Raw genomic sequence first — 21,323 nt, forward strand, 5'->3', positions numbered from 1 at the left:
ACAAAATATATTCTTACCTCATCTTGCAAAGATGCGAAGTCTTCTAAAATATGAGCCAATTTATCTCTTTGCCTTGCTCTGTTATGTCCACACAATTGCAGAAAGAGTGTAAATGGTCTTGTACAATGTGATAAAAATGTATCAACGTAATGTTTGGCCTAAAATTTAAAAAAAGTTATAGTCTGCAATCAAATTAGTTATTATAGTTTATATTTACACATTCCCTCAAGAGTAGTATACACAATAAACATATCAATCCTAATTTTTTTTATTAGAGAAAAAATGCCTATGATTAACCAGCATTTTATATTTAACCTAACCTGCTACTTTACTGTCCTAGGTATTCCCAACGATTCACCTTAGAATCTAATGATTATTGTTGCATAATTCACTGTTGTGGCTAGATTCACTGCCAGAAGTTAAACTAACATTTACACATTTATCACTATTGTGGCAGAATTATATTAGATAAATTAAAATACTAAATTTTGTAAAATGAATAGTTTTCGTTAAAATAATTAAACAATTAGTAATATAAACAAAATACAATATGTATACAATATGTTATTGGAATATCTATTGATCCGCGTAGAATGTAAACAAGTTAACCTTGTCCGATGGTAATCTCAGCGCAGTACGATTAATCATTGAAGAAATTATATAAAAACTCGATACAAGAGAGTAAAAATATATATGAAGGGGTTAGAAGCAAAAGGGTAAAAGTACATATTTGCCATAAAATCAATTATGTGCAGATTTGGGTAGTTAAAATACCAAATTACATAGTGGCATAAGGATCCAAATGAATTTAATACCTGTAGTGCCATTTATCGGCTAATGAAAATTACATAAAATTAATGAAAATTACGTAGAAATATTTACCGGCAAGCACATTTGTACCGTTTTAGATCCAAACGTTTGGGGAACTCTTTGACGGTAAAAATATTATATTGTAGGTTATGTACTTTTGTTTTAGTTTTATATTGCTAATACCGGTTCTCGTGTAAATTTAATTTTGCCAACTTTAAAATGAGTGAAATCAATAGCAGTAATAAAAGTAAATGTGCTAAAAGTAAGACAATAATAATTTATTATACATTTATTTCAATCAGTCATTAAAATAAATTTTCAGTTGATTTTTGCAAACATTAACTCATACAATGTTTTTATATTTTGCAGAATTGCAAGTCTATAAACCTGATAAATATGATTCTGATAGTGATTTGGATCCATATGCAACTGATGAGGACAGTGAATATTATGAAATATAATGTAATATTACGAAAAAAAAAACTATTAAAAAAGGGGAAATTTGGGAGCACGATTGCAAGTATGACTGCATGAAAATATCCGACAATGATGCAATAAGTATTTTTACAAAGTTTTATGAACTTCAGACATATGACAAACAAATTACATTGGTTCCTGCATTAAAAAGGTCCCTCCCAAGAGAATAAAAGCTGAGGCACACTAACACAAAGAATTTGCCACCCATATTCTCCTGATGGACTTTCGAGTCTGCAAGACGTTCTTTTTGAAACTGTTAGGAATAACTAATCGCAGATTTAATTCGGTGTGTAATAAACTATCCAAGGAAGGATTTCTGCAAGCCGATCAACGAGGCAAACATCCACCATGGAACAAAATAAGTAAAGAGAGACGTGATGACGCCATATCACACATCAAAATGTTTCTGAGACATAAGAGCCATTATTCTCGATTACAAAATTCTGCCTCCGATATCTATCAACTGATCTAAATATCAAAAAGATGTACAGGGTTTCACATTATATTTTGCCCCCCCACTTATTTTCCTTAATTTCGGGAATACAAAAAAAAAGTTTCAAATAAAAATTGTATTATTTTATCTGTACCGACCAACAGTGTAGCAACAGACCAAAATTTGTATACAGGGAGTGCCCAATAAAATGCATTTTCAATATTTCAAATGGGACACCCTGTATTTTTTATAGTTTTGAGTAGCCCTGCATTTCCTGATTACAAATATATAACATAGTGTAGCATTAGTTTTGTTCTATAATGGACTATGGTACTACTATACTATACTAAGATAAGAAAAAAATATATTTAGAAAGTCAACAAAATTAATGACTTACAATACTACATTTAAGATACAATACTACATTTAAGATTACAATATATGCTCAAAGTGCCCTCCATTGTTATCAATGCACAAGTAATATCTTCGTCTCAAATTTTCTAATGCGTCAGATATTGTGCTATTATGACCATTTAAATTTCCGCGCGAACTTTTGCCGTGACAGTGTTAATATTTGTATTTGAATCCAAATACACTTTTTCTTTTAAAAGCCCCCATAAAAGGCTATCACATGGTGTTAAGTCGGGACTATTTGGTGGCCATGTAATGGTACCCTTATTGCTGATCCACACATTAAATTGATTATTTAAATGTTCTTGAACGGCTACGACAGTTAATTTATAATCATAAAATAATGGTCCAACTAGGTATTTTGTTTTGAAATATTGCGCACCACACATTTATTGATTTTCTTCCTGACTTTTTATTTGCTTAATTTTTCTTTTTCTATTATTTTTCTGATCCCACGAATACCTATTTCTTCTATTAAAAATGCCCGAAGTTGAAAAATTTGATTCATCTGTCCATAAAATGTTATAAAAATAATTAGGATCATTGTTCAAATTTGTAAGTATGTCTTGACAGAACTGTAAACGGTTTCTCTTATGAACATTGGTAAGTTCTTGTACCGGTAATATTTTGTACGGCTTATAGTTGTACTTTTTAAAACTTTATGTATCGTCGCACGGCTTTTCTCTAATGCATTAGTAGCGTTGTTTAGACTAGTTTCGGAATTTTCTAAAATAAAAATGTTATTATAGATTTAATCCATTATTTAAGTATTTTTTACCTTCAAAGTAAAGCAAAGTATTAAGATCTTCATCATAATTTCCTACGATAGTACGTTTCTTCCGTTCAAACATTTTTTCATTTATGACATGACGATAATTAAATAAAAATGTATTTGCAGAAGGAGTCTGTCGATCTGGATAAATCATCCTATATTCTCTTCTTGCCGCTTGCTTGTTTTTATTATTTTTTACATAAATTGAGAATATATCTACTTTTTCATCTGCAGTATAACCCATTTCGGTATGAGGACTGACAGTTTATAATAAATTAATAATTGTTTCATTTTGAAATGTCAGTTGCATAGCCACCTATTGTTACCCTTTTGTAGTACCATATGCCATTATAGAACAAAACTAATGCTACACAATGTTATATACTGGTAATCAGGAAATGCAGGGCTACTCAAAACTATAAAAAAATACAGGGTGTCCCATTTGAAATATTGAAGATGCATTTTATTGGGCACTCCCTGTATACAAAATTTGGTCTGTTGCTACATTGTTGGTCGGTACAGATAAAATAATACAACTTTTATTTGAAACTTTTTTTTGTATTCCCGAAATTAAGGAAAATAAGTGGAGGGGCAAAATATAATGAGAAACCCGGTATACCCTCTACATTGAATGGTGTTCAGAATTTACCAAAGTACCAGTAAAGGAAACATACTATAGGCATATTTCTTGTACTGAGTTTAATTTGAAATTTCATAAACCTCATTCAGATACATGCGATCTGTTGAACAATTTAATAAAAAATGGCCCCAGTATCGAAGTAATCTCGCAAAGTAAAAAAGAGCTGGAGGTACATCATAGAGTTGTAGAAAGTGTCGTAGCTGCCAAGAAAAAAGATATCGAGTATTGCTCAGAACACTCTCTCTCTCAACTTGCTTAATATGCTTCGACTTCGGTTCAATGTACTAGTCTGGAAAGAATAGACCACAAATTTTATGAAAGTTGGTATTCATACATGGAATGTGATATATCTTTCGGTCAAATTGAAAAAAGGAAGAAGAAATACCCTCATGTATTTGTATCTGATGATTGGGTTGACATTATTAAAAAGACAAGCAAAAATTTCAATGTCACATGCATGAGTAATGACGACTTTCTCTCATTCCAATATCTTCATCACAACATAAAAGATACAAAGAAAGACGAGGAAAACCTGATATTTAGATGGCGTGAAAATGTCTAGCTTACTTATTTATACAAAGAATAACTTTTTGAATTTTTCTTTTAGGATGTCCAGAAATGAAAGCTGGACTCCAATTTACACCGAAAGTTGCTCTAAGGTAAAAAGGAGAAGACCAACCTTCACATTGGAAAACCTAGATAAAATACTCTACAACGACGCAGTAAAAATTTCATATGGAAAGTATGAGAATTTTAAGGACATTATTATATTATATACCGCCTTGCCATCACCAATTTTATATTGATTTGCCTCATAAAGATAAAAAAGTATTGTTCCATGCTGCTTGTTGTATATTTAAGGTTAGTTTCTCTTCTTCTTTATCAAGGTGTGGATTAGTTTTAATTGGTACATTTAGGTCAATTCTGTCAATTAACTCCTGTCTAAAGCTAGACCAGTCTGTTCCATTATTGGTTAAGGTAGGGTTATTTTCTCTTAGTATAATATGCTCACAGATTGATAGTAGTATTAGAGACTGATCAGAACTGGGACCATCAGCTTCTTCTGTTTTTATAAAACTTGCTGCAAATTGTCTTGAAATGAAAAAGTCAATCAAGTCGGGTGTTTTATTTTTACCAGTGGGCCAACAATATGTGGGTTTTTTAGTTGAGTGCCATTTTCCATATATAATTTATCATTTATATAAATCATGATATTTTATCAGTCTAAAGATTTTATTGCTGACTAAAAATTATTACCTGTGAATTGTTTAACAGAGTTTTGGAGATCAGGGCTGGCGGTGAAATAAATGATTTGACAGACTCTTTCAGTATGTCTTTTAAATTTCCAGTTGAACCAGGGTACATCATTTGTAGAGCTGAGCGAGACAATATGCAAGGACTAGTTTTACTAAAGTCAATGAAAAAATCCTAAAAAAAAATATATTGGTGTAAAGTCACAGAATTATACATTGGTGGGGGGTAAAAAAATTAGATCACATTTAAATTTTGTGTTTTGAGCTAGAAATTTGTTTACGGTTATATGGTTTCTTAGCAGGCGCTGATATATTGCTTTCCGAGAAATGATGTTGATCATTTGTTGTTGTTATCTGTCAGTTTAGTCACGTACTGTCATGTATTTATGACGTTTACGACTTTTTTTTTATAAAATATCTCCATTCACTCTAGTGGAACCTTTATAGTTAATTGCCAAGTATACAATAAAGTGTTATTTGTTTCTATCGGCGTTACATCGTATTGTTGATGGTGTATATCTAATGAATCATAATGCATTGAGATTCTCTTAGTGTGGCAAGAATTATACCATTGATGCAAACTGGTTGCGGACAACGTGAAACTGCAAGAATTGTTGGAAGGAGTCTATGAGCAGTTCAAAATGTGTACCACCGCTATGAGGAGAATGGTCTAATAATCAAAAGCCCAAGATCTCAGGTGTACGCAAGTTTGCGGAATAGAAGAACCTCTGCGGTTTTCTAAGAAATTAATTTTAAGAGGTGAAAATGTAAATGTTAGTGAATGGACCGTTAGAAGAAGGCTTTGAGCTGCTGGATTATCTTACAGAATGATGGATACAGGCCTACCATTACAACGTCGGCATCGGATAACAAGATTACAAGATAACAAGAAAATTTTGCCCAGACTCACCTCCATTGGAAGAATGTAAATTGGAGCAACATACTGGACACCGTCGAGTATGGAGAAAATCCAGAGAAAGATATGCTGCGGCTTGTAATGATGAGCGACTGCCATTTGGAGGAGGATTGGTTATGATCTGGGCAGGAATTACTTCATAAGCACGCACAGAGTAAGTCTTGATACAAAATGGTTCCCTTGCGACTCACAGATACATTAGAGAAGTTTTAGATGATCATGTTATACCTTTTATGACTATTATTGGCGAACATGGCATTTTCATGCAAGATAATGCTAGACCCCATACTGCCAGAGTTGTCAGAGAATATTTTGATGAAGTCTGAATTAGGCGGTTTGATTGGCCCCCACTAGGTCCAAACGTGAATCCTATCGATCATGTCTGGGATAAGTTGGTTCGAAGTATACGAAGGCATACACCCGCTCCAAAAACTGCCCAGGAGCTACGAGAGTTGTTAGTGCAAAGATGGGATAATTTGATTGAAAGTATGCCTTGTCTCCTACAAGCTGTCATTAATACAAGAGGGGAAATACGCGCTCTATTGATGAAGATTTTTTTCCAATGTTTAGTTTTAATCATTTTTTTTGTCAGTTTCTTAACAATAAGTCACACTTTGTTTTACTATGAACTTGTTACTTCTGCTAAATGAAGCTCAAAACAAAAATAATATTGCTATTAATTCAATATTGCTTATTAAAGTTAGTTTACAAAATACAGTACCAACGGTTTACAACCGCAAACAGAAGTTTGCAACCGAAAATGTCAACGAGACATCACAATTTCAATGTGACCTAAATTTTTTGTACATGTTAATAACTCTTACAATGTTAATTAATAAATACTTGTGATGAAATCTATATCAGAAATACTTGCCATAGCATGATGCAGTGATGTAATTGTTGTGATTTTAGTGACAATTTTGAATCTTTCAGCCACATCAATAAAGTAACCAATAGCCCCATACCGTGATTTAATTTTAGTATATCTTGGAAATGTGGGAGGTAACAGTCTTTGGTTAATTGAAGGTTCAAATCCTAATATATACTCAGAATCGGCTACAAAAAACAGATTTTAAAATATCTAAATCATAGGAGCAGATTAATATTAAAATTTTGAAAAACTGTCAAAGTAACTACTACTTTATATATATGTACAAGGAATGAACAAATAAAATAATTTAAAAAACAGGAAGAGAAACAGAAAACCCATGAAAAGAAATAAACAGATATGAAATAAGGTGAAGATAATTCTAAACAGAAGAGAAATAGAAGACGTGCAGTGATACTATAAAATATGACTAAAATAGTCTATTTAAACAATAAAATCAAGTACCACGTAAAATTTAACAATATACGATATAAAAATCTTTATATAATACTACTTACAATCCTTACTTATTATACCCATATGCATAGTCTTTTGCATAATATGTAGCATGTCCAAACAATTAGCTAAAAGCCTATTGCATTCGGAAATCACAGGTTGTTCATCTTTTTTAAACATAGACATCAGTACTTGTAAAAACAGTCTCAAAAATTTAATTCTTGCAAATAAAGCATGAGTTTCTGGTTCAGGATTACTCCTATTTTTTCTATATAGATCCTCTTCAACTTCACGTAGCATTCCAATCATACGTTGTTGAGAAATGTCTGGGTTTAGGTGGTAACCATATTGCATTGGTTGAAAATCTTCTTCCTCGTATACCATACCACTACAATCAGTCGAATAATTATCAAATACTAGTGCTAGTTAAAACAAATCAGCAGAATAATTTTATTAGCATTACATAAACATTATGTTCTGCTACACAAACTTGAATGTATAGGATTTTATGGTCTAATTTTGTTGTGGTAAAACCTATTTATCAAATCATATTCAAATTGTCGAAATAAAAAATAATAGTTCATCTATTACCTAAGTTACCTGGTGTACCTTGGTACCAACATTTGGTACCGACATTCAAGGAACAAAGCGCAAAGTGAAGAAAGAATTTCAGGAAGAGGCGAAGAATGTTACAATGAAGCGAAAAATGGAGAAGCAGGAATATTTTCCTTCCAAAAAAAAGGAACTGAGTAAACATTAAATTTGTTTAACAATTTTTTAGCTCACAAGTATTTTTTGTTTTGTATCTGTATTGAATTTTTATTATAGTTCTATAACAAGAAATGTTAATTCTATAACAACATATAAAGTTCTATTTACAAGAAAGTTAGTCAATTTAACATTATTATACATTTTACTTGATTAGTAATATAGTGTAATTTTTTATAAGATTATATGTAGACACACTTAGGTTAGGTCTGAATTTTAAAGGTAAAATTTGTACATTAAAATAGGCAATGATGTTATTTATACACTTTTATATTAGAATTTTATTTTTAAATCGGAATGTACTGTACACCAATAACGCCCCCCTCCTTTGATTTCCCAGATTTTTAATAAAGAATAAAGACATTTTAAACATAGCTATTTAGTGTTTTATTTGGTTTGCAATAGTTATTTCCAGTAAACCTCTGCTTTATTTTTGGTGAAATCTAACAGAATTTAGTGTAAGGTTCTCAAAAATGAAAATGGATAAATGTCAATTTGGATTTATGCAAGGCAGGTCTACAACAGCAATTTTTATTACAAGATAGCTAATGTAAAAATTTAGAGTGAAAGAGATAGACTTGCACATAGTATTATTAATCTTCAGAAAGCACATGATGAAGTTATCAGAAACCTGCTGTGGCAGAGATTAAGTAGGAAAGGCGTGCCTGCTGAATATGTGAGTGATGTATGAGCAAGTAACAACTAGTGTTAGAACGATTGCAGGTGAAACTGGCAAATTTTGTGTGAAAATAGGGCTTCATCAGGGTTTCGTGTTAAGCCCATATTTATTCTCATTTGTGCTGAATTAGATAACAACTGAACCTTCTTGGTATTAGTAGAAAAGACTAGAGTAGTGAAGACAGGTCCTTGAAGAAAAAGAATTAAAATTAAGTTGGATACAAACAAAATATTTAGAATATTCTTTTAAAGATGATATTTCAAGTCCAGATAGAGTAGTTGGCTTGGATAGACAAGAACTCCCAAAAGATGATTTTCGGCTTTTAGGATCGGTATTACCGTTTTATCTATATTTCAATTAAAGGTAAAGGAAAGAGGTAAATTGGGTATGTGTGATAAAAAAGGCACCAAGAAAACTAAAAGGTAAGTTGTATATGAGTGCCTTAAGACCAGCTATGATGTATGGTACTGAATGTAGGGCAGTAAAAAAAGGGGATGAACAGCAATTGCATGTTTCTGAAAAACCATAATCTCATACAAAAAGCGGAGAGGTACTTAGTCCCTGGAAGAGAAAAGAACAGAGAGGAAAATAATTAGAGAAGCCGATCTCACATAGAGAAAGCTAATGAAAATAATAATGTTAATGAATGTTCTAGAAATAAAAATAATAGGAGGAACCTCTAAATCTTAATAAAAAATTACCTAATATAAACAATATCTATATATCTAATAAAAAAAGCATCACTAGCATATCAAAATAAAATAAACACAAGTCAGAATTTAATTTTAACTACATAATCTCAAAAGAAAAATAATTAGATTTCTAATAAAATTGAAATAGCCAGCTTAATCCTAAAATGTGAATATCATCCGCTTTGTACCAATACCACAGTATAATAAAAACTTTAGCGATATACTGTGCCAATATCTCAATTGTCATTTTAATAAACATGAAACCCGCCAATTTTTAAATTGGGACCCACCCACCAACCAATCACGCCAAACTTGGGTTGTGTGTTATAATGTAGTTTCTAATAGCCTACCAAGACAAATGGATATTTTTGACTCCAAAATTAATCTGTTAACTAAAAAGTATCTAGTAAAAAGTACAATAAGTTTGTTGTACATCAGTATTATTTTTATATGTTTGTATTATTCTGAGGTGTTTGTTATTTTAATAATTTGTTGTTGTTAAGGCATTGTTTAAATAGGACTAGTTAGCCAACGCAATGTATAAATTTGTTTGATTCTAATTGAGACAGTCACTAGATGTCACCACTCTTTCTGTCTCAATAGATTTTAATATACCATTGTTTGTTTGATATACATTATACTAGATGGTGTTATGTGAAAAAGTTAAGGAATAAACTAAACGTCCATTTTTGATCCACTGAATTAAATTCACCAGCGTTGCAATATTTCACTGACATAGTAGCGACAGGTTTACTTAAACAGAATAAAATAAAAATGTTACAAAAACAGAACATGAATCACAGGTATTCATTTAAAATAGAGTTATTACTATCAACTACATAGTAAATATCGTGTCAACTAAAATTGTACCTACATAAACGTGCTGTGACTTCTAAATTTTCCTATATCTAAATAAGTTTAAAGAATTTAAATATTTTATTTTATTTGGAAGTGTATTACAAAAATTTGGTCTGAGGTAAGTAGAACATTTTAATTCTATGTGTTTAAAACAAAAAACATTTGTATGAGAAATGAACAAATTAGGTATTTAGAAATAAATTTTACCGGATAATACATACATTCGATAATATTTGAAAAAAGTGATTTTAAATTAAAGTAATGTTACTTCCATAATAAATAAATGATTTTTTACAGATGGCTGGAAATATTTGTTGTTATTACAAATGTGGTTTATCACCATACAAAATTCATAGATTAAGAATGTTCAGATTTCCGACAAAAAATCCTTCGGCTTGTCAAACATGGATATTACACTCTGGTAAGTAAATAGAAACTTTTTTTATATTCTTTTATTTTACACCGTTTCCGTTAAGCAATTAACTTGAAAAAAATGTTTATTTTTTTTTCATTCATCATTTTTTATTATCGCCAGGGTGCACGCGTCATATTCGAGATGCATTAATTTAAATTTTACGTTTTCGTTGGTATTATAATTATGATATAATAAACTTTGGAAAAACAAATTAGTGAATAAATATCAAATTAATAAACATAAACAAAGTATTAGATATTAAAATATGTATTTCTGTAGCTATTTTTAGTTATTGTATTGAAAAGTAGAAATAAGTTCATCTTTATCGGAGAACTAATTTATACAAAGGTCCATCTGGGAAAAAATTATTGGTTTCACGTAAAAATTTTATACTGATATTTGAAGGTTCTAAAAGATATATGAGGGTTAGTTAATAATAAATCTGTAAAGACATACAGGTGATTTTGGCTATAAACGTTTTTTATCCAGTTTAGAGAAAAATAGTTAAAATAAAAATTGTAGATTCAAAAAGTTCTTCCATTTGTGAGTTTCTAAATTAAAATATATAAAGAATTCACCAAAATAGTTGCAAAAAACCCTTGATTTTGCAGAAATTTATCAATTTTAATAACTTTGTTTTTGCATAATGGTATGTAATGTAACTAATAAAAATAGTGACGATTTGTTTATCGTAGAAAGCGATTATGTAAACAACTTTTTGTTGAGCTATCCCAGTTTGAAAAAAAATTATGTTTTACGTGCCACAGAAGCCAAGATATTGCAAATTTTGCAATCGCCCTTCATTTTGAAAAAGTTCAAATCTAAAAAAAACCGAGCTCAAATGGTTCTCCATTCTACTTTCCGAAGCGGTATTTTAAGAATACCATCATTTTAACGGGTTATAAATTTTTACTTCTTTACCGCATATGCCATATGTAAGTTGGAACGCACAATTCAGATCTTCATTTAGTGTCCCTTCAATTTTCAGCTCTTACTGTTGATAGACAATGGAAGTATGATTTTAAGAATAAAATGCTTTGGTTTTAAATATAAAATGCTCTCTTGCCTAGTAATGGTCATAGAAGATTCTATTTTTTTTAGAAAGTGTGTTTTTCATCAGTTTTTAATAAGCATCTAAATAAGTTTGTGGCATAAACGATATCAACGTTATTTTAAATGTTTATAAACAGAATAAATAACCTATAAACTATTTGCTCTGATTGATATTTAGCGCACTTTAATAACTTATTCATTTCCATAATTTCCAGGAGCTATGTTACATGTCTTTGCGCAAAAAAAGAGTTATTATAATTTATAAATAACTGCAAAAATGAGGTTTTTTTTGCAACTATTTTGGTTAATAGTTTCATGTATTTTAATTTGGATACTCTCAAAGATTACATAACTTTTTATGATCTACAACTCTAATAAAAGGTGAAAAAATCTTAAACAGATATTTAAAGTCTCTAAAAGGTATATGAGGGGTAGCTGATGACAATTATGTGAAGACTACAGCTAATTTTGCTTTGATTTTTTATTAAACAATCGTAAAACGTGAAAAAAGTGTATGCGCATAAAACGTTTCTTATTCATGTTAGAGATATATGATTAAAATAAAAGTTATAGATCATAAAATGTTCTCTAATATTGAGATTTTTATAATTAAAATACATAAAGAATTGTACATACCACCCAAAGTGGTGGTATCGAAATTATATAATCGGATATTATATTTCCGCTATAAAAATGATTTACAAAGATAATCCGACTAATTTTACACTCAATTCCACGCAACTTATTACATTTCTTGAGAACTCTTTTGTATGTATCACCCCACTACAAGAAGCTTAAAAATCCTCCAACATAGATGGTATTCAAAAGGACTTATTGCAGCTCTACATAGGTACAAGAAAAAGATCAATAAAAACCGTATTACTAGAATCTTAAAAAAGTTAAAAGAACAGCCTACCTCCGACTTACAAGAGTATATATAAGTGCATCCTCTGATAAATCTGATGTCAAATCTAATCACAGCATACATGATGAATAGAATTTCTCTATTTCTCTCGCATTTATTCATTTTTTCTGCTCTCTGTATATTTTTACTTCATCTTTTGCCAAATTTAGACACGATATTTAATTAAGTAAGAAAACTTTATGTACTTCAAATACTAGCCCAGTGTGGAAAAAAAAATTGTTAATAAAAAATGACCTTAAAATCTCCAATCTCTTTTTTAATCGAAAGGTTATCCTTGACAATTAAGAGACAGCCAAGATTCTGGCAGAAAATTTAAAAGAAAAGTTTTGCAACAAATCTGAACTTAACCATATATACTCTTTTCTTCCTTCGCCCTTTCATTATTCATCCTCAGTTTCACAAGATACCAATTATCCGAACTCTCGTATAAACTATTTCGAACTAAAAGCTGCACTCAAATCCTATAAAAACACAAAAATTAGGGTTTTCTAGAATAATCTTGAAAAATTTCTCGAAAATTCCTTAGGCACCAACGACCCTCTAAATGAAGCCAGTAAATTTACCACTGACATACCGCTGACAATCGTTAATGAAAGATCTTGCCCTAATCTATACTAAGATAAAAGAAAGATCATTACAAAGAACAAACGAACACAAACGGGTTATGTCATGAAGACAAATCGTTTTTGTCTTCATGACATGTCATTTTTTCGCTGTATTACTAGCTACCATTCTACCACAATTTTACAATTATTTCCCGTTCTCCAACCCTTCCTACTCACATTTTAACCCCACTCCATTAGAAATACAGACAGTTGTACACTTGACTGCTGACTGTTGCTAGAAACAGTCGTCCTCTCTTTCGTCTGCTGAGTCTTATTAGGCAGACGTATAATCTCTCTATCGCTATCTATCGCTTGGTACAGACTTACCGCGCTTTTTCTCCACTCTAACTCTCTCGCATGTAGTTACGCGAAAAATACCGAAAATACTATTTTAATCGTGTACAGACGAAAAATGTGCTCTATATCGTGATCTAAGTGTTAGTACCGCGAATCACGTCTTCAGAAACCGGTAACCGGACAGTTTCCCCGTACGAAGAACAACCGCGACTGAAAGCCTCTAAATACCGCGAGTGTGTATATGTGCAGCAGAAGAATTGGTAAGACTTTATATAAAATTAATTTGATATAGTCGGTATAACCTTTTGCCACATATCCTAATTTGTTTGAACCAGCCCTATGTAATACAGTCCTCATACACCGAAATTATATTCATAATTTCACATATGTACACCCTTTTTGTACACACACATTTCTTAAGCAATCTATAATCAACAAGATGTCGTAGCAACTGTACTTACCATTGAAGGGGCATTTTATTTAATCTCCAGAAAAGCAATCATTGACAAAATCTCCCACTATAATTTAAATGGTAATATTTTCTCATTTGTAAAAAAATATCTAATTGAAAGAATCTTTAAAGTCCTTGCCAAGGGTAAACTTTTTCAATCTCTTCCTCAACATTAAGGTGTCCCTTTAGAATCTGTATTAAGTTTAACTTTATTCATTCTTGCCATCAACGAAATTTGCCTCCCATCAAATATGTTCAATACGCTGATGACCTAATCATTTACTGCCATGTTAAATCTGTCTCAACCTGATATAAACTTATACAAAGTATAGTAAATCTAACGAATTAAGATTATTACTCTCTGAGAGCAAAACCAAATTAATAAAATTTTCCATAGGGATTTCCACTCCCTTACCCCAAATTTTATTTACCAATTCTCTACTTTCTGTTGTTAATTATTGTAAAATTCTCGGTTTTATGTTTGACTCCAGAATAAATTGAAAACATCAAATCTCTGAACTTAAAATCAATTGTTTTAAAAGGTTGAACATTTTTAAATCCCTCAGTCATCTTCAATGGGGTGCCAATAAAACTACTTCTGAGCGCTTTTCGCTTTAGTCCTATTGAGAGTGTATACCGTGAATCTAATGAACTTTCTCCTACCCAAGACGATAATCACTTCTACTTTCGTATGCTGCATCAACATCCGAAAATCCATTTAATCCCGTTCATTCCCTAATTGCCACAGTGCTGTCTTCTTCCACTAACAATAACCAACACCTTATCATAAAACCTATACCTCAATTAATTTGTCCACTACTTAAAAATATTGACCTTTTTCTGACTAGTTCATTTCCTCTACCTTTACTTCCCCTCTGGGCTAAAGATCTCCCTTCAATATATACCTCACTCACTATTTTTAACAAACTTGAATCTTCTAACCTTTGTTCTAAACTATTTGTTCAGATTAACTTTCATATATCTATTTAGTCAATACAATTTTCACTGAGCACCTATTAGTTCAAAACATTCATGACATAATACCAAAATCTCTCTGCTTACGATGTAACAGTCTCTCTCATATGGCTGCCTTCTCACAACGGAATTACTGGTTATAAAACAGCAGATCATTGTGCCAAAGAAGCTACCAACCATGCCAATTCAACTAGCTAAGGAATCTCGAAATTCGTTTTAAAAAAGTCGGTAGAGGATACTTGACAAAACTTAGAACAAAAGAGCAAAACAACTTTTCATAAACTTCAATCTTTTATTGGTCATCTCTCCCTAGACTTCATAACTATAAGAGAAGCATCGACTATTACAAGACTACGAATCAACCATACCAAACTTACCAACTGCAAACAATTCACCAGCCTGTATAAAGCACTGGACTTGAAACCTACTCTAAGGAACTAGAGAATTGTCTATCTCTTCCTCAACTGTAAATGGTATATGTTGATTATGATACTTGAAAATGTTGACTATTTCAATAATTTTGTATTTAGGAAGTGCCAAAACTAAATCATCTACATATCTTTAAAAAAAAAGGAATGAAAAAAGTGCAATTGTTTCTAAATAAGAAAAAAATTTCTTTTTTCTTACTCTTATACATATATATATATATATATATATATATATATATATATATATATATATATATATATACATATATATATATATATAGATACATATATATATATATATATACATATATATATATATATAGATACATATATATATATATACATATATATATATATATATATATATATATATATATATATATATATATATATATATATATATATAAACATATATTGGCACAACTGCGAAGTTATTTATATTTTGAATACAGAACTTAAATTGTTTTTTTACTTTATTGTGCAGAAAGTTGCTTTTTTTAAGTTGTGTTAATAATAATATTGTTGTAGGTAATGCTGCATTGGAAAGTCTGGAGCTACCCGATTTAAAAAAAAATTTCCTTGCAGTAAGCATTTTGTCCAAAAATATCTAAATGCAAACCAAAAAAATATAGTGAAGTAGAAGAGGAAGGTTTGTTAACGACACCACGCGTTTTTTATACGTATTCGATAGCAAAACAACCTCAACCAGTGCCAATAGTGTTTCGCAATACATACATTGCTTATTTTAGGTCATGAAAACAATGTTACAATCAATTTCTATAACTATTAATGTAAACAATTTTGTTTTGTTTTTTTTTATCTTGAATTATTATTTCGTTAATATTGTCTATGTGTAGATATTAGAATTTTGATAAGTGGTATATAACTATTAAAATAATGCGAATTTAATTTTTGCAATATCTATCACTTTGTAATTTAAAATTATTTCATTATTAAACAGCTCAAATCGGGCGAGTTGATTGAAAAAAACATTCTCATTTATGTAAACAGAAATACAAAAATGGTGTTTATATCATAAAATACATAAATAAATAAAATAAAGGATACTATTTATTAAAGTGTTGTTTTATTATTCCTTTTATCCCAACACATAGATTAATTTTTCCCTAAATATGTGTTGCCTCTTGTTGTGGCATATCGGTGTGTTTATTTGTTTCAAAAACATTATCAAAAAACCATACCTATAAATTTACTATATTTTCATACGTCATTTTAAAGATTAAAAGATTGAAAATTTAATTTTCTCAAAACATACATAAAACCATTGTTTAAAAAGATTTTCTTTTTTAAACAATGATAAAACTTAAGTCTTGACTAAAAAATAAACCTCTGCATTAGTGTTCTAAGACGATAGCAATCGAGTATATTTCAATTAAATATTTAATCCTTTCCTAGCAAATCATATAACCAAATTAAATATCTGGTAAACTAATAAAAATTTAAAAAAGTTAGCATTTACCTACTTCATATAAATAGATTACTAACCGATTTAGATTTAGCAAGTCTCAAAGTATAAAAACAGTTTGAAATATTCGCTCGAAATAGTCAAGTTATCTTTCACTAGACGCATACAACGATAATATCAATAAGCATTTTATTAAAGTTTTATATTTTCTTCACAATCTGGCATCCGTGTACAGGTTTGCCTTAGTTAGGAGATAGGCAAAAATATACTCGAATAGAATCCTGCCGAGAATTAAGTTTCTGTTAATAGTTTTTTAAATTTATGACTAGAGGCCGCCATGTGACGGCAGAATTAAAGTCAAACGTTTGTTCCATAAGGATTGTCTAACTAGTCCTATTTAAACAATGGTTAAGGTGTAACTTTGTAACACTTGTGATTGTTATTTTAATAATTTATTGTTTTTAAGATGTAAGTTTGTAAAAATTGTAAGTAAATGGATGCCGTATATAAATAAATAAATAAATAAATAATATTTGAAACTTCTTCACTAGTGAAGGGTATCTTCGATCCATCCAGCATTGGTGTTGAGAGCAGCTGGTGTGGAGCAGTAAAGCAGTAAAGAGATGAATTATTATTATTATTATTACATATTAACTTACTTATGAACAAGATCCTTGATCTCTTCCAATAATTTGTAAATTGCTAAACAAAATACTCTGAGAGGTCTGTCTTCAATCATGTAGGGTTTGTGCAAATATAGATTAATAAATAGCGTTTGTGCTAGAGAATGACCTTCTAACCAAGAAACCAAACATGCTAAGGTGCTATCTATGATTCCAATCAATTCTGCATTACTGAATTCATCCAATTTTAGCATCTTGTCCTAAAAATAATATAGTTGTGCTCATACAAATTTTTAAGTTTAAAAGCAATATAACAATAAAGTGTGCAAATAGAATTTTTGTATGATTGTGGGCTTCTAAATTTTTTTAAATATCCATTTTTTTATAATTTAAGAGAAACTGTCTCATTTAATATATTGTGAATAATTTACTTTAGTTTAGTCCAGTCTGTACTTCAGTATGGCTTAATATTTTGGGGTTGCTCATCTCATCTTGAACAGGTATTTATAGCTCAAAAGAAAGTTTTAAGAAGTATGTATGGTGTTTCATTTTCAGATAGTTGCAAGCCACTATTTAAGAAGTCTAATATTTTAACACTACCTAGCCTTTTAATTTTCCAATTAATATTGCACATTGAGGAAAACAAGCTCAAGTTTGACAGAAATGAAGACATTCACTCACATGATACTAGAGGTAAATCAAATTTTTGACAACCTTATCCTAGATTACGTGTATCCCAGCATGCACCTGAATATATTGGAATAAAATGGTACAATAAAATAGTCAATATATTAACTCTCAGTAATTCTTCACATAAAGGTTTTAGCCAAACTGTGTATTCATTTTTAATGGACAACACATTCTACAGTGTTGATGGATTTTTAAATTTTTAACATTTTTGCAACAATAGTTCTAAATATGTATTTGTAACTTTTATTTCTTATTTATTTTATTGTAATCACTGTTTTATTTTAATCATGTGTACTTTTACTATACATTGTACTTACTCTTTTGTACTAAAATTTTGACTAGTCCGATAAGATTTATACATTTTTTTTGTAAGAATTGTGTAAACTTTGTGGATGAATAAATTCTATCTATCTATATAAACCTTTTAAAAATGTAATGTTACCTTAAGCTGTAAGAAGTACTAGACAAACTGCTTGAGGTATGATAAATGAAAAATTAAACAAAAAGACTTTCAACAACTAAAGGATTTTGAGTTAATTGAATCCAGGGTAATTACATACATTAGTAAGGCTGATCGGATTAGTCTGAAATTTGAACAGTGGATTGTGGTTTACTTTTTATTCACCTTTCTGTATTTCTCATTAAAAAAAAACTAATATTTTGACTTCAATTTCAAACTGCATCAGCCATTACAGCTGCTGTCAATGATATGCTTATGCGTAGTGATTACTTTTTGAAGCAATGTTGCCACATTTTTCAAATATATTGTTTATAACGAAAATACTAATTCTCAAGTACCATCATAAAGGAATAATGGTAATGAGTATCATTTCAGTTTTTTCTTGTTTCTAAGGGTTTTATCTAATAGTATTTAATTTGTTATTAACATTTGTTATTAAAAATAGATTAGATTTAATTTATTTAGCTTAGGTTTTTTGACTAGTTTTGATTTGATTATGATAAATGAGGTTTTGTGAAAATACTAAAGAGTCCAATCTCCATTTCATCTTTGTGCTGTTGCTATCAATATGGTGAATATTTCATTTTATGTTGTATTTCATTTTATGCATTGGTTATTAGCTTCTTTTTAATTTAAATTTTTATATGTGATTGGGTTATTCTCTATTTTTTTATAATTTAAGGGGAAAATGATTGATATTTACAATTGGTTTATACATTTTAAATAACTAAGGCTTTTTCATATCTTCATAACATTTTCCTCTCCCTAATTTTGAATTTCCGACTTTTTGTAAATTTTTTTAATATCTTCACACTTTTCATGTTTGTTTCTATAATAAAAAACATACAAATTTTGCATTTTTTCCATTTTTCAGGCTTTTTTTCTCATTTTTCCAATACAAATTCGCATTTTCAGCTAAGCTTACTAATGTAAACAAATACCAATTCCAGTGTAAAACTTATATTTTAGTAAAGTGAAATAACTTTTGTTACTGTTTTTATTTAGCAACAAAATGAGAAGTCCAGGAATATATTATTTTACACTAGATAAGAAATGGTACTTACTTGTACAGCTTGATCAAATGATATAATTTTTCTTGATCCTCTGTTGCACAACATCCCAGCATCCATTTTTGGATCCATCATTTCAATTGCAGACATGGCTTCGAAAAGGCCAAATAAGTCATCATGGAGCAATTCTCCCAATTTCAAATCTAAAAAACATTCAAAAGTGTTAATATAGAATTAATTTCCACCTATAAAGACTGTAAGGTTTGATGGAAAACTACAAGCAATAATAAAGTCTAATTTTGCTTTTTCATATATATGATATTGTTTTATAAATTGATCATTGAAAAAATTATTGTTGAGTAAACCAGAAGTCAACAAAACCAGAAATCAAGATTAAAATCATAATTGAAAGTAGGTATGGGGTTTCTGGCACTGACAAGAGTGAGGAATTCTAGACAGTTGGGAAAATCAAATTAATAAACCAGGAATTAACGAATGCTAAAAAGGGTATAATAAAACATATAATCCTACCTTTAACTGCCTCTTGAAATTTTGATGTAATATTTTCTGATACTTTTCGAGGACATGGTTGAGAAGATTTGGCACTGCAAGCATAAGACACAATAAAGTTTGTATTTTTTTGCACTTTATACCACTTACCATTCTTTTTCCATCTTCAATTTTAAAATATAACAGTTTTACTACTTCTATCGTTTTAATAGGCCATAACCCAACTTTAACTAAAAAATCTTCTTCTTATTTTATTTTCTTTGGCTTGTATACTAAACTCTGATTAGGGCGATTTCAGCTAAGAAATAAGAAGAAAATAGAAAAAAACCCAAACCAAATTAGAGTATTGTTACGATAGATACCTACTTATAGATTAGGAGAAAATATAATAGAAGAAATAGTAGCAAATTATGCAAAATAAAACAACTTTTATCGAGACACACACTCTTTAAAAAACAAAGCAAAGTCCAAACGGGACAATAAGAAAATAATTAGATTACATGTTCTTCTTATTTTATTTTCTTTGGCTTGTATACTAAACTCTGGTTAGGGCGATTTCAGCTAAGAAATAAGAAGAAAATAGAAAAAACCCAAACCAAATTAGAGTATTGTTACGATAAATACCTACTTATAGATTAGGAGAAAATATAATAGAAGAAATAGTAGCAAATTATGCAAAATAAAACAACTTTTACAGAGACACACACTCTTTAAAAAACAAAGCAAAGTCCAAACGGGACAATAAGAAAATAATTAGATTACATGTTACGCGATGAAAAGAACATAGTATTAATACTATATGATTGACAGAAAAGACTGTCAATTAACAATAAATAAATGGAATTTTATCTGAATTTGAAATGTTTTATGAGTTACCTACATAGCATAAAAACTCGAATAGTTTGTTGTTGTTGCCTCGGAAACAATAGGTACTATAAGTAATGCAATTAAAATTGAAGGTACTATTTAAACAATAAATTAATTATGTTTTTGATTGGTCTTTCGCCTGTTTTTAAAGCAATACTTATTGTTTTTTCTGTCTGAAAACCCAAAAAAAGAACAATAAGTATTAAAATAAACTAATTTAAAAATGAAATAATTAGTATACAATAAATGAATATTGACAGCATCGTAGTAGGTACTTACATTTGTTTACTTTTGCTTTGTCGTTGTATGTCTCCCAATCACTTACAACCTCTTTGCACACCTCCACCCAGGCTAAATCTTTCACATATCTGTTGTGATAATCGGCACTGTTCAAATTCCACAAGCAAACATGCTTTTCAACAGCCATTATTAAATTTTCCGGCTCACTCATGATGCGAAAAGTGAGTTAGACGAGAGTCAGAAATCAGAACGAAAACTGACCCACCATATGCGCGGCCTTTAATTTTGTAATCGGCATGACGTCATTCGGTTTTC

General features: G+C 29.9%; 1 protein-coding gene across 3 annotated transcripts in view; it reads right to left on the bottom strand.

Annotated features, from left to right (window-relative positions):
- Positions 1-21,171, bottom strand: part of LOC140451966 (N-alpha-acetyltransferase 35, NatC auxiliary subunit-like) — a 33,926-nt gene extending 12,755 nt beyond the window's left edge. Inside the window, exons 1-10 of one of the 3 annotated variants that reach the window (XM_072545953.1) lie at positions 21,048-21,171; positions 20,782-20,941; positions 20,052-20,199; positions 19,923-19,996; positions 19,446-19,594; positions 17,268-17,491; positions 7,099-7,424; positions 6,587-6,768; positions 4,801-4,971; positions 18-158 (exon numbers count right to left, since the gene is read on the bottom strand). In XM_072545953.1, the coding sequence (XP_072402054.1) occupies positions 18-158; positions 4,801-4,971; positions 6,587-6,768; positions 7,099-7,424; positions 17,268-17,491; positions 19,446-19,594; positions 19,923-19,996; positions 20,052-20,065 (1,281 nt within the window). In that variant the 5' untranslated portion in view covers positions 20,066-20,199; positions 20,782-20,941; positions 21,048-21,171. Of the gene's footprint in view, positions 1-17; positions 159-4,800; positions 4,972-6,586; positions 6,769-7,098; positions 7,425-17,267; positions 17,492-19,445; positions 19,595-19,922; positions 19,997-20,051; positions 20,942-21,047 lie in introns of all 3 variants that reach the window. The other 2 variants (XM_072545954.1, XM_072545955.1) reach the window with 2 other exon arrangements.
- Positions 21,172-21,323: the final 152 nt, after the last annotated feature.

Source organism: Diabrotica undecimpunctata, chromosome 10, assembly GCF_040954645.1.
Source record: "Diabrotica undecimpunctata isolate CICGRU chromosome 10, icDiaUnde3, whole genome shotgun sequence".
NCBI classification, from domain to species: Eukaryota; Metazoa; Arthropoda; class Insecta; order Coleoptera; family Chrysomelidae; genus Diabrotica; species Diabrotica undecimpunctata.